Source organism: Sorex fumeus, unplaced genomic scaffold (assembly GCF_029834395.1).
Source record: "Sorex fumeus unplaced genomic scaffold, SorFum_2.1 ptg000030l, whole genome shotgun sequence".
In the NCBI taxonomy this organism is placed as follows: Eukaryota; Metazoa; Chordata; class Mammalia; order Eulipotyphla; family Soricidae; genus Sorex; species Sorex fumeus.
The window spans coordinates 12308725-12334789 of record NW_026606087.1 but is presented as its reverse complement, the minus strand read 5'-3'; the positions used below and the strand labels follow the sequence as shown (position 1 = coordinate 12334789).

At 48.7% G+C, this 26065-nt stretch overlaps 4 protein-coding genes across 5 annotated transcripts; 1 reads left to right on the top strand and 3 right to left on the bottom strand.

Moving 5' to 3' along the window:
• Positions 1-5214: 5214 nt before the first annotated feature.
• Positions 5215-9226, bottom strand: RRP8 (ribosomal RNA processing 8). The gene is made up of 7 exons (XM_056115978.1): positions 8920-9226; positions 7792-8149; positions 6336-6795; positions 6112-6241; positions 5855-5961; positions 5677-5773; positions 5215-5452 (listed from the first exon to the last, which is right to left on the bottom strand). The coding sequence occupies exons 1-7, from the start codon at positions 9148-9150 to the stop codon at positions 5333-5335; spliced, it is 1503 nt and encodes a 500-aa protein (XP_055971953.1). The 5' UTR covers positions 9151-9226; the 3' UTR covers positions 5215-5332.
• Positions 9191-16076, top strand: ILK (integrin linked kinase). Of its 2 annotated transcripts, none has more exons than XM_056115979.1 (13): positions 9191-9305; positions 9736-9864; positions 12868-13033; positions 13369-13464; positions 13638-13734; positions 13816-13899; positions 13996-14081; positions 14226-14335; positions 14738-14865; positions 14941-15062; positions 15158-15257; positions 15356-15486; positions 15668-16076. In XM_056115979.1, the coding sequence occupies exons 2-13, from the start codon at positions 9776-9778 to the stop codon at positions 15815-15817; spliced, it is 1359 nt and encodes a 452-aa protein (XP_055971954.1). In that variant the 5' UTR covers positions 9191-9305; positions 9736-9775; the 3' UTR covers positions 15818-16076. The 2 variants fall into 2 exon arrangements, with proteins under 2 accessions (XP_055971954.1, XP_055971955.1); XM_056115980.1 differs by having other exon boundaries at positions 9192-9305; positions 9729-9864.
• Positions 16047-17382, bottom strand: TAF10 (TATA-box binding protein associated factor 10). Its single transcript, XM_056115981.1, has 5 exons — positions 17125-17382; positions 16839-16993; positions 16582-16646; positions 16383-16497; positions 16047-16226 (listed from the first exon to the last, which is right to left on the bottom strand). Exons 1-5 carry the CDS (start codon positions 17354-17356, stop codon positions 16137-16139), a joined length of 657 nt encoding a protein of 218 aa, XP_055971956.1. The 5' UTR covers positions 17357-17382; the 3' UTR covers positions 16047-16136.
• Positions 17383-18226: 844 nt separating this feature from the next.
• TPP1 (tripeptidyl peptidase 1) lies at positions 18227-25987 on the bottom strand. The gene is made up of 13 exons (XM_056115903.1): positions 25921-25987; positions 25727-25798; positions 25328-25467; positions 23288-23438; positions 22977-23104; positions 22640-22818; positions 22272-22470; positions 21962-22150; positions 21636-21705; positions 20849-20969; positions 20584-20742; positions 20287-20412; positions 18227-20117 (listed from the first exon to the last, which is right to left on the bottom strand). Exons 1-13 carry the CDS (start codon positions 25962-25964, stop codon positions 19977-19979), a joined length of 1719 nt encoding a protein of 572 aa, XP_055971878.1. The 5' UTR covers positions 25965-25987; the 3' UTR covers positions 18227-19976.
• Positions 25988-26065: the final 78 nt, after the last annotated feature.

Below are 26065 nucleotides of genomic sequence, written 5' to 3'. Positions count from 1 at the left end.
AGTGAATTCTGAGAATCAATCTATACTGCCTTGCAGGAACAAACTCTTTACAAAACAATCTTTAATTAGTCTCCTCTCATCCTATGCTCTTTATAAACTTGATCCTTAATTGTGCTATTAATACTATGAGTAACCATAATCTATTTTTCTAGTTTATTTGTTCTTTTGCATACTCCTAGAAACAATACTTACATTCTTCTCTCCTCAAAACTCTAACCTTTTCTCTCAGTCATTTCTACCCCTAAATCTGCTTTCCTGCTTCACTGAGAGAAATAAGATTAAAAATGAATGTAAGCCCTTCCTTATTTCAACCAGAAATGGAAATTTTAGCAAATATGGATTATAAAAACATTCCAGGAGGTCATATTCAACTTAAAGTTTGAGAACTACCTCAGTTCACAACTCCTTCCTACTTCTATTTACCTCTTTCTATTCTCATCTCTCCTTCTTAATCTCTTCTCAAATTGTTTCATTAACTAATCTCACTCTTTCTGAAATAACTGCTTTACTGTTTTTTTTAGGAAAGATATACTATGATCTCTTTAGAAAAGGCTCACAGCATTGGACACTGAAGCCCCGTCATGGACTGAATGAAAAAGAACTCATCCTGGAGTTAATGATGGAGCAGGAAGGACCAGTTCAGATTCAGGAGAATCCTGCTTTCAGAATCAGGGTGACTCAGTATGGGAGATGGGCTGTATTAGGGGGAGTCTAAGGTTTGAGTGAGAAATTAGTAGAAATTACTAGGGAAAATACTCAAGCAACTGGAAACATAATCTAAAGGAGAATCCGACTTGTAAGGGAATTCCACTGTCTTGCAGAGCATAAGAAAACAGAAAAGAGAGTTGTAGGGAGAGTTCACCAGATAGGGAGTTAACCTTGCAAGTGGCTGACCAGGTTCTATCTCCAGCACCCATATGGTCCTTCGAGCATTGCCAAGAGAGATTCCTGAGTACAGAGTCAGGATTAATTCCTGAGCAATGCTGGGTATCACCCCAAAACACAAACAACTGCCCCCCCACACCAAACAAACAAATAAAAACACAAAAGAGAAGTCAAGGAGGGAACTCAATGTGCGGGTTACATGCTTTGCATGCTGGAACCCCAGGTTCAAACTCTGATGCTACATGATCCTTTGAATACAAACACAAAGGCCCCTTCCCTTTTCTTCTATCCCTCAAAAAAGAGAAAACTGGGAAGATGAATCAAGATCTAGGAATAAAAGTAACATTTGAAGAACACTGATATAAGGCTACAAAAATTGGTGTGTATACTACAATGAAAAGCCCTGCTCCTCCCACAGATTCCTTGAACTTTGTGGTTTGCCTTTTTTTTCTAGCCCCATGGACCTACAATAGTCATTTCCCCCCAAATCCCCAGTGAATCCTGATAAGCTGGAAAAGCCTGTATTTTATCTTGGTGGTATAGTAGAAAGCTCCATTCACCAGCTTTTTATCTTCCCCAAATAGAAGTCACTTTAGGAGGCTGTGCCATCCCCGATCCCTCTCCCCACCTTTCTCAACTTACATAAAAGAAGTCTCTTTTTCTCTATCACCCTAGTTATCTCCCAGGATCTATCCCTATATCTGAGGCTGGTACCTGCTTCACTGCCACGTTCTACCACTTTCCTATAGAATTTCAGAGTCTGTGCAGACAACCCCTCCCCTTAATATCTGAGCCCTCAGTCTATTAACCAGTATCAAGGAACCCTTCCTTACATACCTTTCAGTCTCTCATTCCTATGGCCACTCTCTGGACTTGCTATCACTCAGAAATATCCTGCTTCCAATATTAATAACTAAGTATTCCAATTTCTGACTATAGCCCTCTACCCTCTCTGGTTCCTAGTTCCGTGACTGTTAAGTGCAACAACCTACTCCTATCTTCATTTTACCGGTTCTACAAAATTCTAACAGCAATTATTTACTAGGGAATGGTCTGAAACTCCTTTGAGCACTTTTGTTTTCAAGTGCAAGGTTCCAGTCTGGATGGCTCCTCGCTCTTCATCTTTTTTACAGTTATGCTTAGATTCCTGAGCAGGCAGAGGTAACCATACAGTTGGGCTAATAGGCCTTACAACTCACGAACATCACTATACATTAAGACACTTAACATTACTCAGCTATCTTCACCTTACTGCAATGTGACTTATCTCTCATCTTAGCCGTCTTAGCAACATTTACCAGCTGACCACCTCCCCATTCCTTTCATGTTCAACATCCTCTTTTGGTTTAACTCCTCTATCTCTGGCATAATCTCATTTCATCTCTGGTTTATTTCCCTCTTCCTTGTTCTATACTGTGTTGTTTTTCTTTCTGCTTATCTTTTTCTTTTCCCTTTTTTAGGAGAGAAGGGGTTGAGCAATGCTCAGAGCTGCTCAGGAGACTATGAAGTGCTGGAGGTCAAGCTAGGGAGGGCCATAAGCAAGGCAAGTGTCTTTAACCTCTGTAGTATCTATCCTGGCTCATCTTATCTATTCTTATCTCTTTAAAAGGCTTCTAGATGGCTGATTCTCAAATCAGCACAGATCTCTCCAGGTATTTTTACACTCCACTTTCAAAATAAACATTTTTTTTGGGGGGGGGGTCACACTTGGTGATGCTCAGGGATTACTCCTAGCTTTGCACTCAGGAATCACTCCTGGCGGTGCTCAGGGGACCATATAGGATGCTGGGGATCGAACCCAGGTTGACTGCGTGCAAGGCAAATGCCCTCTCCACTGAGCTATCACTCCGGCCCTTTAAATAAGCATCTATTAGGTATTTAAAACCCAATGTTTTGAACAGCAACACCAGCTTATCCAATTCAAACTTCAGATTCCTCTAACCCTCAATATTCCACCAATTCTACCTACTGAAATTCTGCTGTCCTCTTTTTCTAGAGTCACATTCCACAGTGCCTGGGTTCCTGCAACATCCCTACTTTCACCAATCCCACTCAGTTGGACCCTGTCAACTCTTACCATTTCCTTAGATGAATTCCCAGTGATAAGATTTGCGAACATAAAAATAAAATTACAATTGGGAAGGCTTTCGTCTAAAACACAAAGCAGTCAAATGCAGTATTTATGGGAAGTTGCACTCTTCATATAGTACTTTAAGAACACAGATGAAAAATTAATTCTGTTTTTGAAATTGAGGAGTTGGAAACAACTAGAATGTTTGGAAGTGTATGACTTTGCCAATTGGAGGGATACAGCAGAGATAAGAGCCATATGCAAAGTCACTAAACAGAATCTGCAGTCTGGTTCACAGTTCAACTTTTTTCCCCCTTTACTTAAAAACTGTGGTTTACAAAGCTGTTCATGATGATTTGTTACAGGCATTCAATATCCAATATTTCTTTCACAGTTGTCTCCAATTTCCCAACCACCCTTCAAGCCTGTCCCTATAGCAACAAACAATAATTATTTTATATTGCTTATCATTAAATGGCTAACAGAATGATCAAAAAATATTTCTGTAGAAGAAAATTTGTGAAAACTGTTGTATCGTGGGGACATTAAGGCTTTAACTGAGGATTTATTAAGATGTTGTTGCAAAGTTAACTCTTCTGTGTTAATATTTTTGCTAGTCAACACTGCCATATACCCCATTCAATCTGGTGTGCTACCACTGGGATGTCAGTATTGTAGATTTGGGGCATGTTGCGAATGTGGTCGCATGCTCCAGAAAATCCAGAAAATGTAACTGGGCTGTTAACTGGGCAGTTAACTATTTAACTAGGTGTGGTTGTTGGGTCTTTTCATATGGGGGCCTGGGGGCGGGGGGTAGCCCATCTGGAGTCCAATAAGATCTGGAGTTCTCATCCACAATGACCTGTGTATCTGGAGTTTGGAGTTTGGGGTACACTAGGTTCTCCGTGGTGCTCTGTCCGTAGGTGGTCAGGTCCAGCCGGAGGTACGGTGGTGGCTTTGGAGTGTGGGAGCGGCTGCTGGGGTTTTGAGCAGGAGCTAGCCTACTCCCTTCTAAGATCACCCTGGAGGTCTTATCTGGGAACAGGTGTCAGAAATTTTTACAACCAGTTGATCTATTTGAGTCTCTGGAACAAGGCTGGTAGATGTGCTTGTGCGGCAGAGGTGGTTGGATGTGGACCCCCATTCAGCTTCTAAAGGTGCCCTTGCCTAGAAATTGCCTCAAAACCTTCATTCTTTTATTAGAGGCATTAAATGGCTCTGAGCCTTGTAGCCTATATTCCTGATTTTGGAAATAGGTAGAAAACATCCTGTTTTTTACATTTAAGCCCATGGCAGATACCTTTTGGGAAAGGCTAAGGACCCAATATTCTGTTCATGTTCTCCCAGCACTAGTCTTTCTTACCAAAAATTTTCCTATGACATGCTTATAGGAGCCCATTGCAAGGCAGACCCTTTTATTAATAAATAGCCCAATATCCTACCAACATCCTGGCAACTAGTTATTTACATAGAGACCCAGCTCCCTTATTACTTTGTACTACACTTACTACCTGCTTACTGAATGTATGCACAATCTCTAAATAGCCTATAAAATGAGCCTTTTAAAAAGACTGTCGTGCACTCTCCAAAGGTCCTTTTCAGTCATCAAATTCATTTACCCATCAACCTCCATACCAAAGGAAGGTAGAGAATAAGACTTACAACATATACTAGTCATGGCAAGTTTATTGAGTACCTTCTATATTCCAAATTCTGAAATAAATACACCCAGTCAACATACACAACAATTCCAAGATAGGAATTTCACCATTTTTCCAAACGAGGAATGGGATATTCAGAGATTAAATGATGCAGCAGAAAGTGGCAAGTCAGGATTTGAATCCAGGCCTAGTTGATTCCATGATCTCTGATCTTAACTATACCAGAGCCCTACAGGCCAAGAGGTATAGATAGGAGTGTTGTGGGTCATAAGGCTCTAAAAAAATGAAGACTAGGGAAAACAAGAGTTCAATACAGTGCAGATGAGTTGAGATATTAGTGGGCTACTAGCTACTTCACAGACAAGAAGCAACAGCTACCCGTTTGAGGCCTTGAAGGACTAAAAATAAGTTAAAAAGCAGAATCTACTGAAAACTGAAATATAGGTAGATCAGAAGAAGGTTGGAATCTGGGATTCTAAGATACCCTGTCTGCATTCATGGAATAAACTCCTTATTCTTTATCTAGCTTGAACCAAGAGGTCTTCAGAGCAGCCAATAAGCCATCACCTGAGCAGACATGAATTATGAGTTCTATCACATGATCTTCCTGGGAGGAAGGGTTGTAGTAGGTCCTGTTCCAGCCTGCCTGGATAGTCGTCAGTGTTCTGAGACTAGAGTTCAATACGTGCCTCCCCTTCCATGGGGGTTCCAGAGGTCACCTACGCTTATAGAGACATGGCTGAAGCTTCAGGCCTGATAGTTGAGCTTTGGGCCCTACCCGAGGAGGTCCAGTCTTTTGAAAATCAAACAAGAAGAAGTAACTGTTGGTCAGATCCTAGGGACAGAAAAGACTCAATGAGTTGCAAATCCTTATTCCAGCTCTTCAAATTCTCCATTCCTGCCCCGCTCTTGCTCAGAAAGTTTCCCAGGGCTCTTCCCTGGGTTGTACCTTCATGAGCAAATGTCTATACTTGTACTAAGACCTTCTTCCTAACACCATTAACATATAAAAAGGCCACACATAAGACAAAAATGGGGAAAGGTGTCATAGGCTCTTACCTTGAAGATGATCTTAAAACCCAGTTTGGTCACAGCTCCCAGAAAGGCCCGGACATCTTCAAAGCGGCTGCTGACTTCAGCCACTTTCAGGAGACCCCTAAGAAGAATGAAAGTTCTGTGTAAATGCAAACATTTGCTGGTACACATATACATATACCTGTGCCTTGAGGATACCTACCCTGGCTTCAGCACTCGATTTGCCTCTTCTAGAAAGTCCCTGATGTTGGTTCCCATCAACGAAAGACAAAACACAGCCACATCTACAGACTCATCCTCCAGAGGAACCTATAGGAGGTAGAAGGGGGGGGGGGGGGGGGGGGCTTTTTTAAAGAAGGAAAAACCAATCCTAAGGTTGGATACCAGGATGACAGGTGGGGAGGGAGGATGGAATGTTGGGACCTGAACACAGGTCAGATACATAATTGAGGGCTATACCTCAGCCATGTCACACACAGTAACCCTGGGATCCAGAGAGGCCAAGTCAAAACAATGAACAGGATTCCGGACACTAGAAGCCAGGCGGCAGTCTCCACAGCCAAAATCAGCGACCACAAGGGATGCGGGCCTAAAAATGGAAAGGGAGGATCAATCATTAATTGTCTGCTCTAAGCCCATGATTGACCCATGAAGATTTTCATAAGTACCCAACTCCCATTCACCGCTGGCGAAGATCTTTGGCAATGCGGTCCACAGGATGCAGTGGCCACTTCTTGACTTGATTCTGATAGCCTCGATGGTAGAGAAGAAAGGCCTCAGGGTCTTCCTGAAAAAGGCTTTGGGCAGCACTACTAGGCTTTGAGTATAACTGTTCGTTGAGGTAGCGAAATCGGGCACCATCCAGCCTCTGGGTCATACGAGCTCGCAGAGCATCCGCCCGAGCATCCTGGCTGTCTGGATTGGGGACAGGAGGCACCTCTGTCTGCACTGTGGGGGCTGTGGCCGAAGTCTGGTCAGTCGGCTGAGGGGGCCGAAACTTGTTTTTCTGTCTACGCTTGTTCTTCTGACGGTTCCGCCACTGCTTGCGACTCAAAGTGTGGGGCGGATTAGGGGAAGAGATCTCAGGATTCGGTTTGGATGTGAATGAGTCACTTGTAGCACTACTCTTGCAAGCTTTGGGTCCTGCAGGGAAGAAAATGGGATTTCTAATTGGGACAAATCTCAATTTAGAGGCAAGTCATTCAGTTATAATCCCATCCTTGACAGAGAGACTGAAAATATATATATATTTTTAAAATCAAGACACAAAAAGCATTTTTTTAATAAAATAACTTGCCTGTTATCTTATTTAAATACTAATTTTTCAGACATAATATATGGAACACACCTCAAGATAATTAACCATTTAGCATAAAAGGTAAATTAAAAAAATGTTATTAGTGAATCACTGTGAGGTACAGTTACAGGCTTACAAACTTTCGTGCTTGCATTTCAGTCATACAATGATCGAGTACCCATCCCTCCACCAGTGCCAATTTCCCACCACCAATGGTCCCGGCATCCCTCCCACCACCCCCAACCTGTCCCCTCCACCCTACCCCGCCTCTGTGGCAGAGCATTCTCTTTTGCTCTCTTTTTGGGTGTTGCAGTTTGCAATAGAGGTAGTAAGTGGCCATCATATTTGGTCTTTAGTCCACTTTTGGCCCTCATCTCCCACCCCGAGCGGGTCCTCCTAGCCCCTTTACTTGGTGGTCCATTTTCTGAGCTGCCTCTTCCCCAGCATGTGAGGCCGGCTTCTAAGCTGTGGAGTGATCCTTTTGGTACTTATCTCTGCCATTCTTGGGTGTTAGTCTCCCATTAGTTACTTAGTATTCCACAAATGAGTGCAATCTTTCTATGTCTGTCCCTCTCTTTCGGGGTCATTTCACTTAACATGCTATTTTCCATGTTGATCCACCTATATGAAAATATCATGACTTTATCTTTTCTAACAGCTGCATAGTATTCCACTGTATAGATATAGAGACTGAAAATATTTCTCATTGCTTAACTGCAAACCTAAAGTTGACTGGTAATCTCTATTTTACAAACATATATATGATATTATATATATATATATGTATTTAAAATCAGCCTCCCGTCTCACCCCCTCTTTTCCTGTTCCCCATATGTATATACCTGTTTGGTTAACATTATCCAGCTGCTGGACTGGGTTTGACAGGGGCTCTTCCTGATGTTTCCTCTTTTTCTTCTTTTCAGTACAATCACCGCCAAGAGCACTTTTGCGACACTTCTTTCTTTCCACTTCCTCTTCTTCAGTGTCCCTGTCAGGTGGGCCCTGTTTTTTATGCTTCTTTTTCCTCTTCTCAAATGACGTCGAAGAACTGGCACACCGGGCGCCTTTTTGGCGTTTCTTCTTCTTTCCCACCTCCTCTTCTTCCTCAGAGTCACTGCAAGACACACTGGGGGCCCGCTGGGGAAGAGATGCAGCCTTCAGGGCCCGTAATGTGGCCAGGAGTTGTCGGCGCCTGGAGCCCTGGGGAAAAACAAAAGAACAAGAGCAAAATAAATGGAATGGGCCTGGGATCATAACGGGTGACTCCTGACGGTGCTGAGCCGCACCCTGGATATAAGGGCCCACTCAAGGTGGTTCTCAGCCCAGAGATGCCGGCAGGGTCAGGGATCCAACTCAAGGCATCACACATGCTAAGCATGAGCTCTACCGCTTGAACCATATCTGAGAAGTCCACTCATGCCTCCAGTTGACTTAATTTTATGTAAGAGGTAGGAAAGTCTGAAAATAAGAGCGACAGGTCCACACCGTGTGTTCAAGCTCTCTTCCTGGACAGAACAAGCTAAAGGAGATTGACTTCTGGAGGGTCCGGGGCTTGGACGGTAGGCAGAGTTGAGGGAAAGAAGAAAAAGTAGACAGGTAGTCCCATGCTGGAGGTTGACTAAAGGGTAGAAAGAGTTTGAGAAAGTATCAGAAAGGGCTTCAAGATAAAAAGTCTACACTCCGGGAAGCCTTTGGAGTTGAGATTCTCCAGCGTGGTCTGAGCTCGGGCACTCAAGGGTGCTCAGTACCCGGTTCCCTTCATTATCATTCACTGCTGCGCGCTCCAGTCCCATCTTCACACCGCAACCACAGACCTTTACAAAATACAAGTCTAAAGGGACCAGTCCCAGCCGCTCTCCAACTTAAAAAAAAAAAAATGTAAAACCCGTCTCCAACTTCCGGGCGATCCTCCTTCAAAAACTTCTCCTCACCCACCGACAAGCACTCAGCGTGCGCGAGTGGCAACTCACCTTGGCAGGCGAGGCCGCCGCGGGCTGAGGCCGCGTGGCCACTGGCCCGAGACGCGCGGCTTCGGGGACCTCCTCGGCCCATTCTGGTTCCTCAAACATATGGGCCAGGTGGGCTCCACACGCCGCTCCACGTGCAAAGCGCGTCCCTGGGAACCGCGGGCGACGAACCACCGGGAGCCGGAAACCAACGATGGAAAAGATCCGGGCGGCTAGAGCGGTGCCGAAAACCATTGAGTTTAGCCGCTGGAGGGCTAGACGGGCAAGGGAGGAGGGCGGGGGGAGCGAAGGAGGCCCGAGCTGGCCGGAGACGGCCAGGGGCGGGGCCGGGCAGCGGGCGCGGCCGGACGGGAGTTCCCCGGGAGAAGACTCCTCCAGCCCGAGTCCCGGTGAGTGCAGGCGCCCTCGTGCCCCCTCCCCAAGACTCAAGACCTGCCAGCCCGTCACTTCTGAGCCTGAGGTCCGAGGAGGGAAGGAGGGCTAGCCGGGCAAAGGACCCCCTAGTCACCCCTTCCAGGGGGTAGGGCGCGTGAACTTTCCCCTCCCCCAGCTCTGTCCGCGGGTTGGGGCTCCGTGCTTGCTCGCTGACATCCCCCTCAAGAGCTGCTACCTCCTAACCACCCCCTAACTCAGCCGGGCCACCTTTCCCTTGCACTCCGAGCCACAGTGGGGATCGTCCCGCTATCCCGAACTCCTTCCCAGATCAACGCCAGGGAGCGGGCGCCCAGTCCCCTAACCCCCAGCGGAAACACTTCTCTAGGCGCCAAGAGCCAAGAGCGTGGGACTCATCTCGCTTGCCTGGACTCCTCCAGTCCCCAGGCTTTCCCCTTTCTAGGGGACTCAGTGCTGGGACGCTGCTATGGACGACATTTTCACTCAGTGCCGGGAGGGCAATGCGGTTGCCGTACGCTTGTGGCTGGACAACACGGAGAACGACCTCAACCAGGGGTGAGCAGAGGTGGCTGGTGGGTGAGAGGCAGGGCCGACACACGCTCCTCTCCGCTGTGCGGGGTTGCTCACGTCTGATGGGGGCGGCCGACTTTTCCTAATACCGTGCGACAAGTGCTAAGCACAGCCGGTGGGGGGCAGAGGGTCTCCACCTAGCTCGCCGGGTTTGAGCGGGCTCCAGACTGCTGTGTAAGTTTCAGGAGCCGCTTTTTTGTAGGGCGCTTTCCAGACTTAGTGAATTGCACCGGCAAGAAGCGAGGAAGCAAGCGGAGGAAGTTGTCTAGAGTTTCATATGGCCGGAAGATCAAAAAGAAAAAAACCCCTGAACTTCTGTGTGTTGAAGCATTAGCTGCAAGTGCAGGAAATCAGACTGGAAAGTTCAGCTAGGGTCAGCCAGATCATGGGAGGCTATTTAGGCTCTAACCAGTTCTTTATTCTCAGAACAAGGGTTTAAAGCCATGAAATGAGATTGTTATTGCCCACTTTTAAGTGTTATCTTGGATGTTTTGTGGGGAGCAGGTGGTGATGTGGAGAGAGGCAAATGCCTAGTGCATTCCAGAAATGTCAAGTCTAGTCTAGACCTGGACTAGAATAGAGACAGGTGGAAAAAGGAAAAAAAAATTTTTGATCAGATTCCAGAACTCTTTAGAAGGAAAAATGGGTGAGATTTTGCATGTGAAGTGATGACCGCTTCAACACTTATTAGTTGCTGATTTCCTTTCGCTGAGATGGACAAGAGTTTAGTGTGGGGATTTTGTGTTCCATTCTGGACATTTTGAAGTGACAATACTTCACTTTAATGAGATGAATATGTCAGTAGGTTGTTCATACACCAAATTGGATTTCAGGAAAAAGATGAGATGGAGACACAGACTAGGGAGTTACTAGCATATAGATAACACCTAAAGATACAGTAAGATATAGGAAACTATAAGTGGAGGGCAGGAAATCAGAAGGCTGCAAAATAAGGAAAGCGAGTGAAGATTTAAGGAGAAACAGGAAAATATGTTAGGAAAGCTTAAGAGAAATGAACTGAGGGGGAGTGTCAAACAATAGTATGGGTTGCTTGAGAGGCCAAAGAACTTGGAGCACTTTCAAAACAACCATTAAATCGATAGTTAAGGATATACTTGAGCCTTGTGAGGATCCTTTCAGAGAAAGCTGAAGAAACCAGACTATACTAGATTTCTTTCATTTATGGAGCTGTATTGAATATCAGAGGCCCAGTGTCAGACGGAATGCCTGCCCTTAGGCAGCAGAACTGTGGCAGATTCAGTTGATGAGAAAAAATATGAGTGAATGTAGACAACTTCCATAAGATTGTTTTAGACAGAAGGCAAGACAAATGATTTAGGGTGAATTTTAATATATTTTAAGATATTTTCCTTTTTTAAGACTGGGAGAGTTACATTTTTTGAGGTTTGAGGGGCAAGGGTAACCTCATCTTTGCCCAGGAGTCACTGTTATACACTACTCTTTTAGAAGTTGGGGTCCCTTGTTCTGTTTTACATGTTGTTTAAAAAGTGCTCTGATAAAGACAGAATCATTACTCTTTTCTGGGTGGGGTTATAGAGGCTAGGTGAAGAGGTTCATTTGGTCTGCAGGAAGATTATTTACAATGAAAAGGTGAAGGGGTAGTGGTAGTTAGGCAGAGAGACCCTGGTTCTGTTTGAGGCTTTAGGGGCACAAGCTGGCTATATGCTGGCTATGAGGTGGGAGTAGATAATATGTGGGCCTCATGGAATTAAAGGCCCTGAGGTGACAGGTAGCCAGACTATGGGCAGAACCTTTCTGCCTACCACTTGTGCCCTCCGGTCAGCTCTGCAGAGTGACAGGGACTGCATTAGCTGGTTAGTCAGTGCATAAATTAAAAGAGCGGGGAGGCAAAACTGATAAGCAGGGGAGGGGAATACCATACCCCAGGAAAAGTTTTTGGCTATCTCTGAAAGCAGATGAGGACTACTGTGGAGGGAAGTCACTCAGAAGGGCTACACACCCCCAGCTTTCAACCACTCCTGGGACCTCTGAGTAACAAAATCCCTGATCAGTTTTAGGTCCCCGCCTAGAACCCCCACACGGGAAGTGACCACAGCACTAAGGCATCCGGAGGCTGCCAGCAGAGACTGTGGCCCACCCCTTGCTCCGCCCCTTGGATCTGCTGCCCAGGACTTGGAGGGAATTTCCTTTTATGGCCCCAGGCTGTCAGGCAGGCCCAACTCCCATCCAAGTGTTTTCAGTTTTGGGTTTTTGAACTTTTTGTACCTTCTTTTACTTTATAAATGTTAGAATAAGTAGTTTTCTATTTTGTGCTGAGAGTTTCAGTGAGGATAAAGAATCCTGTTTTTTGTGGTGATTTATATCCACCTTAACATTGATAACTTATCAGGTTTTTCATTATAAACATGTCTAGAGCATTTTAATTCCCTTCCACTTCAAGATCTTTTTTTTTTCAGTATTATCACCAATCAATAATTTATTCTCTCTCATGAGTTGTAGACTTCTTTCCAGAGTACCTTCTCCCCCAAATACACTATCATACACTTTAAAATGCCTTGGATCCTTGGTGGCAGTACATTCTCCCTAGACGCTTCAAATCTAACAGACAATAGTCCATACATTTTTACAGTAACAAGTATGAGTAGGAGCGAGATGTGTAAGATGCTTGAAAAACAGAAAGGACCAACAGAGCAACAGATGGTGGGAAAAGAGGCACAGGGGAAACCAGATAAAGAATGCTGCCATTTATGAGTCTGCCAGGAAGACAGGCTGGTGGGAAATGAAGAGATGAACCATGAACTTGTTGGGATTTTATTTGGTAAGTTGGTTGATTTGAACCTTAGGGATGGTCTAAATCAGACCTATTTTGGACTTGCTGGTATTAAGAAGCAAGCCCTGGATATTTTCAGAGAGAGTCATTACTCACAGGCTATCAGGGCTTTTCAGCATCAAAGCCTTTGCTCCCCTCCCATCTTCAGTTCAGTGACCATTGCCCCTTCTTCTAAGGGATGATCATGGCTTCTCCCCCTTGCACTGGGCCTGCCGAGAGGGTCGCTCAGCTGTGGTTGAGATGCTGATCATGCGGGGGGCACGAATCAATGTGATGAACCGTGGGGATGACACTCCCCTGCACCTGGCAGCCAGTCATGGACACCGTGATATTGTACAGAAGGTAAGTATGACACTCCTCCCATCCCCCATCACATACATGTCTGTGGACGAGTTGCAGGCATTGTAATATACTACTTTACAATGCTATGCAGAAATAAATTATTGTATATAATTTATTCAATTATATATTGAATACTATATAGTATATTACTGTACATTATATACACAATAATATACACAAGTATATCACTGTAATATATTTCTATTATACTATAGAAAAGTATATCATTGTAATATACTTCTAATATACTATAGAAAAGGCACGAGGGAGACGTGCCTCAGCACCTAGCTCTCATTTGGAACTGACTGTGCCTTCTGCCTCTTCTGTTGGACCAGCTGCTGCAGTATAAAGCTGATATCAATGCAGTGAATGAACATGGAAATGTGCCTTTACACTATGCCTGTTTTTGGGGTCAAGATCAAGTAGCAGAGGTGAGAACTCAGGATGGGTGGAAAATAAAGTCTGAACCTCAGTGGGACGTTTTGAAACTCATTGAAGTCAGTTCTGCCTGTGAGTTCTGTTGAGTGTATATGACCACAGGATGTAGACTGCATCTGTATAACTGCCAAGTAGGGAGCTCATTATCGCTACCTTTTCATTCCAGGACCTGGTGGCTAGCGGGGCCCTCGTCAGCATCTGTAACAAGTATGGAGAAATGCCTGTAGATAAAGCCAAGGCACCCTTAAGAGAGCTTCTCCGAGGTCCGTCCCCTACAACTTTTGTCCTGCCCTTCCTCTTTCCTCTCTTCATACCCTAGTTCAAGCCAAGACTTTCTTTCATAGAGCGGGCTGAGAAGATGGGCCAGAATCTCACTCGTATTCCATACAAGGACACATTCTGGAAGGGGACCACCCGCACTCGGCCTCGTGAGTCAGTCGTTAAAAGGGTGGTAATAGGGAATAATCCTGGGCTCCTGGGCTGGCTTAGGGGATGCTGGGTACCTGACCTGCCCACACTCTCAGGAAATGGGACTCTGAACAAACATTCCGGCATTGACTTCAAACAGCTCAACTTTGTGGCGAAGCTCAACGAAAACCACTCTGGAGAGGTGACCCTTGCCCTTTGTACCCCTCCTTCCCCCAGCCCCTACATACTTCTGACTGGTCTGCCCCCTTTTACATCTTTTTCTCCAGTTAGTGGCAAAAAAGTGGTGATCTAAGTTAGACCCTCCTAACCCTTCTCTTTCCTTCAGCTATGGAAGGGCCGCTGGCAGGGCAACGACATCGTGGTGAAGGTGCTCAAGGTTCGAGACTGGAGTACAAGGAAGAGCAGGGATTTCAATGAGGAGTGTCCCCGCCTCAGGTGGGAGAGAGTCTTAAATTAGAAGCTAGCTGCTGGATCCTAGAAACTCTAGCAATTAGGGGGGTACTTTTATTTTGGGGTGGGGAGTGCTGGCTCCCAAGTGGTGAAGGCCAGGAGCCCTCCTGACAGTTCTCATCCAGCTGAGCCAGTGAGTAGTTCTGTGTGAGGGCCCAAGGTGGTGGTGCTCTTTGGGCCCGATCTACCCAGGCAATGCTGGGGGCTTCCAGAGTCACACTTAGTGGTACTGAGTGTCATGGCTACAGGAAACTAATGGTGCGGAGCTTTGAAACAGGGTCAGGTACATTCCAGGCTTGTGCCTTAACCCTTATACTTTCTCTCCAGCCCCCAGAGGGAGATTTTTTACACTGTGACAGCCAAAGATACTCTCTCTCCCTTTCCCAGGATTTTCTCGCATCCAAATGTGCTTCCAGTGCTAGGTGCCTGTCAGTCTCCACCTGCTCCGCACCCTACTCTGATCACACACTGGATGCCATATGGATCCCTGTACAATGTACTACATGAGGGCACCAGTGAGTAAGGGAGAATGAACCTCATGGGGGTAGGGGAAGTGTAAACCTCTCCAAACTCTGCCTCTTGCTTCCTAGATTTTGTTGTGGACCAAAGCCAGGCTGTGAAATTTGCATTGGACATGGCAAGGGGCATGGCCTTCCTACACACGCTCGAGCCCCTTATCCCACGACATGCACTCAACAGCCGGAGTGTAATGGTGAGGTCACAGCTTAACTCTTGGCCCAGGTCCCCAGAAGCTCTTTGCCTAAGATAGGATAGGACTTACCTTCTTGCATACATCTACTTTCTCAGATTGACGAAGACATGACTGCTCGCATCAGCATGGCCGATGTCAAGTTCTCCTTCCAATGCCCTGGGCGCATGTATGCCCCTGCTTGGGTGGCTCCTGAAGGTGAGTGAGGGCATTGTATTGAGAGTTAGAGAGAAATGGCAGCTCAGAAGTAATGGTAAGGAGAAGCACATGGAACAGGTTAAGTCTAATCCCTTCAGCTCTGCAGAAGAAGCCTGAAGACACAAACAGACGCTCAGCAGATATGTGGAGTTTTGCAGTGCTTCTGTGGGAACTGGTGACACGAGAGGTGCCCTTTGCTGACCTCTCCAACATGGAGATTGGAATGAAGGTGAGAGCACAAGTTCATACATTTGTGTTGGGAATGGAGATGGTGGGGCCAATTAATGTATGTCTGGGCTCTTCTCCCTTTGCACACAAATACACAGAAATCCTGTCCTTGAAGGCTGAAGGCCACTTCCAACGTGAAACCCAAGTTCTGAGGCCCACTTTGTTTTTCTCTGTATTTGCAGGTGGCACTGGAAGGCCTTCGGCCTACTATCCCACCAGGCATTTCCCCCCATGTTTGTAAGCTCATGAAGATCTGCATGAATGAAGACCCAGCTAAACGACCCAAGTTTGACATGATCGTGCCTATCCTGGAGAAGATGCAGGACAAATAGGGCCTGTCCTCTAGAGGTGTCAGGACACGGTTAGGGGAATTTGCATCCAAATTTGCATCCCCGAAGCAGCAGTCCTCTGATTGCATCCCCTGCCTTCAGTCATGGTACTAACCCCAGCAATGGGGCCCATCCCCTGCCCCCATCCCTACCACTGTGGCCCCAAAAGGGGCTGAGCTCAGAGCTTTGTCACTTGCCACACGGTGTCTCCCAGCATGGGAGGGATCAGCCCTGCCTGTCACAATAAAGTTTATTATGAAAACAGGCTTGTGTGGGGACAAGGGGACAAACAAGTACATTTAGGAGGCTAAACTTGGGTGGCTCAGGTGAAGTAGTGCGGCTTCTTCACATTGATGCCATACTCGCTGAGGGCAGGGGTCAAGTCCTCCATGGTTAGAGTGTACTTGCGGTCCTGAGGGAAGAGGGAAGAGGGTCGGTTGAACACAGATCCAAGCGCTCACTCCCAGGTGGGCGACCCGGACAGACCTTTCACCTCCCCGCGGGGTTCCAGGTTAAGTTAAGCCTCCACAGCTGGGGAAGGTAATTAGGAAGCCAATGTCGGGCACACCTTGCTCTTGCTTCGGGAGCTGCCAGAGGCCGTGCCCTTCATTTTGCAGTGCTGTAGGGCATCGTTGGCAATATCTGAGATGAATTTCTGGGCAGCGAGGGAGATGAGCCGAATTCTAGGGAGGACAAACACTGTTAGGAGAGGGGGGCGGGAGAGCCCACAAAGCCACACCAGCCAGGCCGGCTCCGCGTTTACTCACATGCGCGGGTCAGAGGCCTCGAAGCCGGCGCGGTTCAGGTAGTAACCGGTCACGGCGTCGGGGATCTGAGAAACCAATTGGAGCGCGTCAGCCGGGGGCAGGGGGGACAGACGCCAACGGGCCATCCTCAGGCTCCCGGTGGCTTGGGCTGAGGGGCGCAAATAAGAGGGGGCGCGGGGGGGGGAGGGGTGTGTGAAATCGGGTGGCTCGGCGAAAAGCCAGGGCTGGCTGGCGGCTCACGGGGGCGGAATGCCCACCGTTGGTGTGTAATCCTCTAGCTGCATCAGGAAGTCCACCAGAGGAGTGCTGGAGACCACCGGCTTCACGTCTCCGTTGGCCGCGCTGGGCAGAACGTAGACCCCGTTAGACATGGCCCCCTCCGGGGGAGCCGCACCGCCCGCCGACACCGGAGCTGGAGGAGAAGCAGCCAGGATGAGACGCGGCGCCGGGGGGCGGGGAGCCCCTCCCCTCGCCCAGCCGGAGACCCCTGCGCACGCGCCGGCCGCGGGGCCCGGCCCAGCCCGCCCCCGCCCCGGCCCTCACCCGCCCCGCGCCGCTCGGCCGGCTCTCCGGCGCGCGCCGCCACGGCTCCCGTGCCCACTGCCGCGGCTCCGGCCCCAGGGCCCCCCGCACTCCCCGCGGGGCTGGCCTTGTTCTCCGCAGCGGTGCCGGCGGGCAGCGCGGCGGGGGCCGAGACCGCGGGCGCCGTGCCCGGGGCCGAGGCGGCGGACGCCGGCGCCGCCTCGGGGTCCGCGCCGGAGCCGCTGCAGCTCATCGGGCCGGTGGGCGAGGCGGCGAACAGAGCCGCTTCCGCTTCCGCTCACGTGACGCACGCCGCCGGTGGCGTCACCCGCCCCGCCCCCGCCATGTTCGCTCCCTCCCTTGAGCCTTCTAACCTCCTTTTGTAGCGTGTCGGCCAATTAGATGACTTAGATCGGAGGGTGGAGACTCGGTTCTGGTGAACCGCAGAAGTCGCGGACATTCCAGCTCCCATCCCCTCGTATTCCCAGGCAGTTCGGCCGCGATCGGAACCTCTTACGCGCAGAAAGCTCCTCTGCTGTCCGGGAGCCCTCGTCTAAATCTCTCTCTTTGGGCCGGAGAAATTGTACCGTGGGTGACCTGGTTCGAATCCCCCCCCGCGCGCGCCGCGTATGGCCCCTGAGCACAGAGCTAGGAGCAAGCCCAGAGCACAGCTGATTGTGGCCCAAACTATCCTTCCCTCCCCAACCCCCATTTAAAAGTCTTTCTTTAGTGCCGGGGATTAAGCTCTGCGGTAGAACCCTTTGCCTCGCAAACCGTACCCTGGGTGGGTCTGACACCACTAGGTTCCTGGGGTGTGCTCAGTCTCCACCCCGTCCCCGCCCCCTCCTTCATCCCTAAATAACTTGCCTTGGGGTTGGGACTTAATCTTCCTTCAGACAACTGCGGATACTCTGGAACAAGGGTTGCCTACACTGCATTTCTAGTTCCCTTATTTAGCCTTTTAAAGGTTTCTGACAGAGCTGGAAAGTCCCCTTTCCCTGCCAGCTGCCCACAAAAGTGAGGTTCTGCAGAAGGAGGGCTCACGCAGTGCTATTAGCTGGGCAGGGAGATGTTTCAGTCTGGATCCCAAACAACCGTGCAAAACAACAGCCAGTGGAGAAACGGGATATTCACTACAGCAAACATTTAATTCCTTTTTTGCCAATCTAGGTTAGGGCCTGGAAATACAAAGTTTAGTAGGGCAGAATCCAGTCCTCTAGGCACCAATGGTCTTGGAAAGGGAGGTAAACAGGTAAACTGGCTATTTTAATACCACGTTAACACAACTAGAGGTAGACATCAGTGCAAGGGAAGACAGTGTCAGTGCAAAGACAGAAACTAATATCTTTCATCTACTTGGGTTGTCAAGCACTCTTGTCAATTTAATTTTATCATTCCTTGACTGCTGTGAGGCAAAGTAAAAGATGAAGTTCAAGAAGCTTACTTGCCCAGACTCTTTCTTAGTCTAGCAAAACCAAAAATCAAATAGATTTGCTTCCGAGTTCTAGTATTTTCAGGAAACTAAGAGATTCACAAAAGGAGCTGTGGTCTACTACACACCTGAACACTAGTAATCAGGCACTGGGGTCAACACCTGTGTTAAGGGGGCGCCTATTGAGCAAAATGAAATGTAGGTTGAGAGGAAGCAGAGAGTAGGCGGTTACTTCAGAACAAATAGCAAGGAAGGGATCAGGCTATGAGTCATGATAAAAATCCAGAATTTTATCAATAATCTTAGCTTTGGAGGGTCATAAACAAATTACCGACTAGCATTTGCATTTTATTACGAAAGACTAGGGAAGGATAGGAAGTTAGAAGACTTTTTGCAAAGGCCTTCAATAGGAGAGAAAAGGTAGCATTAGAGATGGAGAAAAGTAGGTAAGCTCTAGGTCTATGTAGGACTTGTGGGTGAAGACAAGTAAAAAGTAAAACTAGTAGGACTTGCTGATTAACAACAGGGGTTGGGGGTGGGTATCTGGCTTGATTAGAAGCAGCACTATCATTCACCAAGAAGAAGAGAAAAATAATCCTTTGAAGTTAGGAGAAGTGCTGAGGATGAAGACGTAAAAAGTCAGTGGTAGAGCATTTGCCTTGCATGTGTAAGGCCCTGGATTTTCTTCTTGGCACTGTCTCCCCCACCATAAAAAAAGGAAATGAGAGAGAAGTGCTGAGCATCACACATCTTGCATTTCAATTATTAATCACTATTAGCCTGAATTAGTGAGGTGGTGATGGCTGGTGGATGCCAGCAATTAGTTGATTGGAGGGAGAGGCGTAGAATGAGGAGGAGAAAGTGACTAAGGATAGAATACCAAGATTCATTGACGAAGCAGAGAGAGAAGAGAAGAGGGGAATTTAAGGAGGGTAGGGATGAGGAGAATTTAAAGGGGAAGATAAGCCTTAGAAAGTAAGGAAGGAGAGAGCTGTAGGAAACTGACAGAGCCCATAAAGCAATGATTGGAAATGTGTCCTGGTGACAGAGAACAGAGAGATGGGGCAAGTGAAAACAGAGGTATCAATGCAATGCATTAAGGAGCAGAAATGAGGTGAAACAGTACACACAGACATTATAGACAACCCATTGGGAAAGCCTGGTTGAAAAGAGAATAAATGAGGGAGAGGGCAGGGAGGAAGGGGGTCCTCAAACAATACTGGTTATAGCAGCTGCTGAGGAAGATGAGACAGATGTAGGGAGAAGAGAGTATGTGGTGGAGCAAAGGATTGGGAGTCATGCCAACTTCACAGCATTTCCGGGTCAGGGGTAGAAGCTATCGGCAGCAGTGGACATTGAGGATCTGTAGGGCTTCTATCAGTGCAGATTAAAGTCACCAGTTGTGGGACAGGAACAGGCTCATTCTCCCATCAGGACAGGATCAAGGGTTGACCAGTGACTTCAGCAGAGCTGGGAAGTTGGGTGTTCCCCAGCCTGTCACAGGATCCCACCCAGGACCAGAGCAGAAACCTTCACCCTGCACCTCTTCATTCAGACAGGATTCATGGCACCCATGCGTTACCTAGGGAGAAGATGGACATCACATCTGGATCTGCTGATAAAACGAACAAACAGCATGCCCAAACCCTGTATTCCCACCCCATAGGGATCACCCCATAAGGGCCGCTGTTAAGTTCATTTTAGCACTCCCCAGAGTCATGAAAGCATCTCCACAGCCTGGCCACACTCACATCAAACAGTCCTTCTCCATGCTGCTGGTATAGCCTGGGGTTGAGAAAGCCAAGAGGGCGGCGGCCACTGAGGAGTCGGTGTTCATTTATCAGGGACAGCAGTCCGCCAAACACTGGCGTAGAGGCCTGTGGGTAGAAGACGCAGAAGAGATGAGAGGGTCAGTGGGAGATGCTGAAAGGATGTATTAGAAAGGATCACAGGTATCTGAGGCACTGGATTTAGAGTTGCACAGGGTCTTGGAAGTAGAGGGGCAGGGTAATTCCTAACTGCCACTTAGGAACTAGACTGATTCTCACCGAGGTGCCAGATACCCATGGAATGGGCACACCGTTGCTGACCACCCAGTAGCCATCAGAGAGCGCTGCCACATCTGGGTAAGCACGGCCGCTGGCATTGAAGTAACTAGATGGTGGCAACTGGAGGCTGGTACTCAGGAACTTATTTACAGCTTCCTCCTGAAAGGTATTATGGAGTACTCACGTACAGCCTACTCAGCAGTCTGGGACCCCCACAAACTCCCCTGGACCTCCCACCATTTCATCAGCACAAACAACTGTGTACCTGATATGAAGGACGTGGGAACACATTGCTGAAGCCACCACCGCTGATATAGTCAACCACCTCATTTGTGACTCGAAAAGGATTCTGGAAGGATGTGCCTCCCACTGTGGTGACATAGGGGCTGGGGGCGGAAGGGAGCACTCAGATTGCAGGTGATCTCAGCAGATCTTCAATATGTGTGGGGGTGGGTAAACATAACCTGGGTTTTGCTGAAACAGCTAGAGCTGTGTGGGAGATTCTACTTCGGGGGTGGGGAGGAAACAGGTTTTAGGCACTCACCACACCACCTAAGATGACCATGACAACGTTGCCCTGATGCACACCCACCAAATCTCTCCCACCAAAATGCCTGGGCCCTCAGTAGGAGGATCAGTCCTTTTTTTTTTTTTCTTTTTGTGTCACACCCAGCGATGCACAGGGGTTAGTCCTGGTGCTCTGCACTCAGGAATTACTCCTGGCAGTGCTCAGGGGACCATATGAGATGTTGGAAATTGAACCCGGGTCGGCCGCATGCAAGGCAAATGACCTACCCGCTATGATATTGCTCCAAGCCCGGGAGGAACACTCTTGAGCACTGTCTCCTACTCATGTAATAATCTAATTTAATTTTTCCCTGATCTGAGGGAGAAGGAAGAGGAGAATGCTGTAACCATGGCAGGTTGCTGGGGGCTGAGCCACAAAAGCACTTCTTGGGTTGGAGACAAAAGTTCCAGAATGTGATGTTTTCAATGACAGGCTGTTAGTCACAGGCAAGTGGTGAGGTAGGGTGCTTAGGTAGGGTGCTTACCTGGAAGCAGGAAAGGATGGACGGAACTGGTGTCTTCCAGAGACAGACCAACACCCAGCTCCGCTGTCACCTGTGAGAGAGACTAAGTTTAGCTCTCTATTTAGTCAGCCAGAGATCAGAGTTCCAATGTCAGAGAGGAAATTCCAGGATTCGTCTTATGGCCAGAGGTCAGAGCTGAGAGGTCAGGCCAGTACACCCCTACTGAGTTCAGAATGTGTTAGAAGTTGGGTTCAGGGGACATTGTGGGGACAGAGCTTCAGAGACAAAAGGGTGACAAAGTCTAGAGCACGAAGTCAAGTCACACCTGTGACGAAGTTAAGTCACACCTGAGGCAAAGAGCAGGGTAAGGCCCCGAGCAGCAGCCTTCTGGAACTCGGTGTTGACGCGCTGGATGTAGGCGCTGCTGAGGGAGTCCTCATCGTCGCCATAACTAATGGTGTGCACATGTGGCAGGATGGTCTCATTGCTGAGCAGCAGGAGCCATTGCAGGAAGGGCTCCTGTGACTCATGGCGGCCTGCATGATTTTTGGAGGGGAACACAAGTGCCATCATTTGGGAGTTCTTGGGATCTCCCTCTCAGAAAGCAGGGAGCACTCACCCCCACCTCACTCCCCACTACCAATTCGTGGGCAGTACCAGGGCTACTGTAGACCCAGGTAGAGATGTTAGCCCCGGCACTCATCAGGTACTCCACATCCAGACTGGCCTCGATCCCAGCACGGCCCCGGCCCTGTTTCCCGACCACACGGGCTACAGAGGCCTGGTGTTCAAATTTCCCACCGAAGAGGCGCATGAACTCAGCCAGGTCCGATTCATGGAAATACTGTTCCAGGAACTGCAGAGGGAGTCCGAGCGAATATGAGGAATCAGAGGCACAGCCATGGAAGGGAAAGCAGAGAAGCTCATAGGCTAGGGGCTAAGAGCCCAGGAGTTGGGCAGAGAGCAAGCCCCAGGCAGGGCATGTACTTCGAAGAAGCTGTGAGGCTTCTGGAACTTGAGCTCACCTGGGCACAGGCCTGACTGTTGTTGGTTGTGCCAGAGCCCACGTCTTGTGCTGTCAAGTTGTATCGCTCTCGAATCACAGACGGAGTGACACCCAGATGGAAACCAAAAGTCCCTGCCACCTGTGGCTCAGGGCGTTGCTTCAGCGATGATATGGGGGGGAAGCGATGCAAACCTCCCACTGTGAAGAGGGAACAGATTTGAGGAAAAGAACTTCTGGACTTCAATCTCCATTTCCCACTGTCCCTGCCCCAGTCCCATAGACCTCCCACTCCACATCTAACTTTCCCCCGGCCCTGGTTCCCTTACCCCAACCTTCACCAACCCTGTGAATGTTACCAAAGTCCACATGGGGCCTCAAGGCCTTCGGGAGCTGGTAGGGACGAGCGGATCTTACAGCGTGAGTCTCTGCAGGGCCTCCCACATAGTGGTGAAATTCAGCCCCAGAAAGCAGCCACTCTGCCTCTCTGGAGGTCAAACATCCGAGAACAGAGGTCAGAAAGCGTCGCTGAACAGCTCCTCATGGGCTCCCCTGGCATAAGCTCTTCACCCACAAGCCCCCAGCAAGCTCTCTGCTCCCTCCCGTTGGCACGACTCATCTCCCTGATGGAATGATAAGTTCCCTCTCCAGGGCAATCATTCCCTCTCACCGAACACTCAGCCGGCAAGTCAGAAAGTCCTGCGTGGTCACTGAATGGCAATTTCGAGCTCCAGCTGCCAAGAGCCATTTTTGGACCGTGCGGAGGGTCAACGGCGATGGCCGCACTAGCTCAGTCACATCCTCCAGGGTCAGGTATTTTCCTGCAGAGATTCAGGAAAGGCTCTTGCCTTCATTCGTTCATTGCTTTCCCAAGTGGCCATTTTTGAACCTCAACCCAGAGACATCAAGTGTTCCCAGAAAGGAATGAAGCAATAGCACGTGAGCCAAGGCTCACACCTTGGTGTGGCTTCCCACTGATGCTGCCCCTCTACTGCTGGGAATTGTCTCCTGAACACCACACAGATTCCTGCTGGCCAAGAATTGCTGGGAGGAACTTCCAGGTCTCCTAACTGTCACTTGGGAGGCCACACACCCACTTCCCCTAAAGACTTTCCAGAGAACTTGGAGCAGGATCTTGAAGGATTGGTAGGACTTTTCTAGCAAAAAAGACAAGCGCTGCAGGTGCAGGCTACATTGGGGAGGCCACAGGAAGAAAAGTCTGAAGGTTTTGGAAACTCCTGGCCAGGAATATAGATTTATCCACAAGACCAGTAAGTTGTCAATGCTGCACCACAGCATGCATTGTCTCAATGGTGAAAAACAAATGGTTAATAAAATTTTCTATTTTTGAGTATCTACAGCCTGAACTTCAGTCAGAATTAGGTCACATCTAATTCTTCTCATTTCTTCATACTTGGGGATTTTAAACTTCATTTGATATATCTGAAGGGTGGGAACACACCTGGAGGTGTTCAGGACTTACTCCTCTTGTTTCTGTGCTCAGGCATCACTCCTAGTAGTACTTAGGAAATTGTATGATGATGGTGACCGAAACAGGAACAGCTGCATGCAAGGCAAGCATCCTAACCACTGTACTCTCTTCGGCCCCAATTTTAAATTTGAAATACAGCCAAAGAGATAGTACAGAGGTTAAGGTTCTTGCCTTATACAATGCCAATACCTGTTTAATCATCAGCACAGCAAATGGTCTCCAAAGCACTTCCTGGAGTGATCCCTGAGCACAGAGCCAGGAAAATCCCTTAGCAGTTTGGTATGGCCCAACTCCTCCACCCAAACTTTTTTAAAAGCCAAAACCAAAAACAGCAACTGAGTTGGTAGTAACAAGGGATGGTGAGAAGCAACCCACTCCGAGGGTCAGGTTTAGAACTGGAAATTGCAGGGCTGGAGAGGTACTGCAGAAGCTAGGACGCTTGTCTTGCACACAGTAGACTGGTTTCAGTTCCTGGTCTCACATATTATCCCCCAAACCCCAACAGAAGAGCCAAGAATAAGTCCTGAGCACTGTTGGGTGTGGCCCCCAAACCCAAACCCAACCAAAAATAACCCTGAAAACTTCAATTCCTGAATGGAAGAGGAAAAGGGAGTGTACTTGAAGGTGGAGGTGATAAACTCTCCTCTGAGCACCAGCTGTTACCTCCCTATTTTTCTGCTAGTTGGTAGGCGGCAGAGTCAGAATGTCAGTTCAGATCTGATTACAGGGCCCATGCTCTTTAATCACATCCACTTTTTGGTTTCTAGCCGATAAACACAGATGGAAAGTTCCAGAGTAGAGAATGTGAGTTAACTTTGGACAACTTCATTCCAATTTCCTTTATCTGGGGAGAAGAGCTCCTAAGCAGTGCTTAGGGAATTCAGGGTCACTCCTAGTGGAAGTTGGCCAATGGGTGCGTGCCACGACCTGGAAATGTGAAGTTGCTTGGGTGGGCCCTGTGGTACCCAGGGCCAACTGGGGCACCCTAGCGGTGCCTGGGGACCTCCAGAACTACACCTGGCAGTGTAGCCGCCAGGGTCTGAACTAATCCTTGAGCCTGTTTCACCTTTTCACACTGAGAACAGCAGCCATTCACCTGCCTGACATCAAGCAGCCCTTCCACGGAGACTGAAAGCACCAGGGGCCAGAATCTGTGGCTGGTGTCCAGCCTTGTCCCTCCAGTGCATTTCACATCCCACTCCCAGTCCCAACAGGCACCGTATTGAGGGGATCCAGGGTCCGAGACTGCCTGCACCAGCTGGGTGAGTCTTTCCAGGTTCTGTTGTCTCAAGGCAAAGGTGAGACTCAGCTCTTCCTCCGGAGCTGCACGACCCAAATGCACCCAGCCTGGGGGGATCCTGCAGACGGGGATCAGGAACAAGGCCTTCATTAAGGTGGGGGTGGGCAATACTAGCCAGGGAAAGCTCAGGGAGACTTTGAGTGGGATCCCAGAAGCAGTTACTGGCAGGAGGTCATGAAAGGACTGAGCCCGGGAAGCTGGAGAAGAGACTGCAGCGTGGATACAGTGGCTGGCAGGGGCTGGGGGAGGCCAGATCAGTGATACAAGGCAGGGCACCCGGAAAGGGGGAAGGGGCCGTCAGGACTCCGTCAACTCACATCCACCTCTGGTCAGGCTCCGGGCTGTAACTGCATTTGCTGGCGACCACGAGGGCGAGGAGCCCTAGAAAACTGTGCGGGGAGGAGGCGTACAGGAGGGCTTTCAGCGAGAGGGAAAGGCCACTGTGTTCCCACCCTCCAACCTGTGTTCCCTCCGACGGGATCTCCTGCTCCAAAGCCCCCTCATTTCTCACCACGCTCCGAGACTCATTCCTCCTCTCTGCAGCTCAGTCGTCATGTGACCGATCACGAGGTGCCTCCTCCACCCACACCCGAGCCTGCGCCGGCTCCTCCCTCCAGTGGGTGGTCCCGCGTGCAGGAGGCCGGAGCCCGCTGGAG

What these genes read in the sequence shown, in the direction of transcription:
- RRP8 (XM_056115978.1), bottom strand. Translation starts at nt 9,150, where the DNA reads ATGGTTTTCGGCACCGCTCTAGCCGCCCGGATCTTTTCCATCGTTGGT. An exon ending in GGATAATGTTAACCAAACAG is followed by an intron (nt 6,796 to 7,791) that starts GTATATACATAT and finishes TCTTCCCTGCAG; the next exon opens with GACCCAAAGCTTGCAAGAGT. An exon ending in GCCAAAGATCTTCGCCAGCG is followed by an intron (nt 6,242 to 6,335) that starts GTGAATGGGAGT and finishes TTCCATTTTTAG; the next exon opens with GCCCGCATCCCTTGTGGTCG.
- ILK (XM_056115979.1), top strand. Translation starts at nt 9,776, where the DNA reads ATGGACGACATTTTCACTCAGTGCCGGGAGGGCAATGCGGTTGCCGTA. An exon ending in GAGAACGACCTCAACCAGGG is followed by an intron (nt 9,865 to 12,867) that starts GTGAGCAGAGGT and finishes CCTTCTTCTAAG; the next exon opens with GGATGATCATGGCTTCTCCC. An exon ending in TGCTTGGGTGGCTCCTGAAG is followed by an intron (nt 15,258 to 15,355) that starts GTGAGTGAGGGC and finishes TAATCCCTTCAG; the next exon opens with CTCTGCAGAAGAAGCCTGAA.
- TAF10 (XM_056115981.1), bottom strand. Translation starts at nt 17,356, where the DNA reads ATGAGCTGCAGCGGCTCCGGCGCGGACCCCGAGGCGGCGCCGGCGTCC. An exon ending in TAGAGGATTACACACCAACG is followed by an intron (nt 16,647 to 16,838) that starts GTGGGCATTCCG and finishes TTGGTTTCTCAG; the next exon opens with ATCCCCGACGCCGTGACCGG. An exon ending in GCTCCCGAAGCAAGAGCAAG is followed by an intron (nt 16,227 to 16,382) that starts GTGTGCCCGACA and finishes CTCTTCCCTCAG; the next exon opens with GACCGCAAGTACACTCTAAC.
- TPP1 (XM_056115903.1), bottom strand. Translation starts at nt 25,964, where the DNA reads ATGACGACTGAGCTGCAGAGAGGAGGAATGAGTCTCGGAGCGTG. An exon ending in GAGCCTGACCAGAGGTGGAT is followed by an intron (nt 25,468 to 25,726) that starts GTGAGTTGACGG and finishes CCCCGTCTGCAG; the next exon opens with GATCCCCCCAGGCTGGGTGC. An exon ending in ACAGTCAGGCCTGTGCCCAG is followed by an intron (nt 22,471 to 22,639) that starts GTGAGCTCAAGT and finishes CTCCCTCTGCAG; the next exon opens with TTCCTGGAACAGTATTTCCA.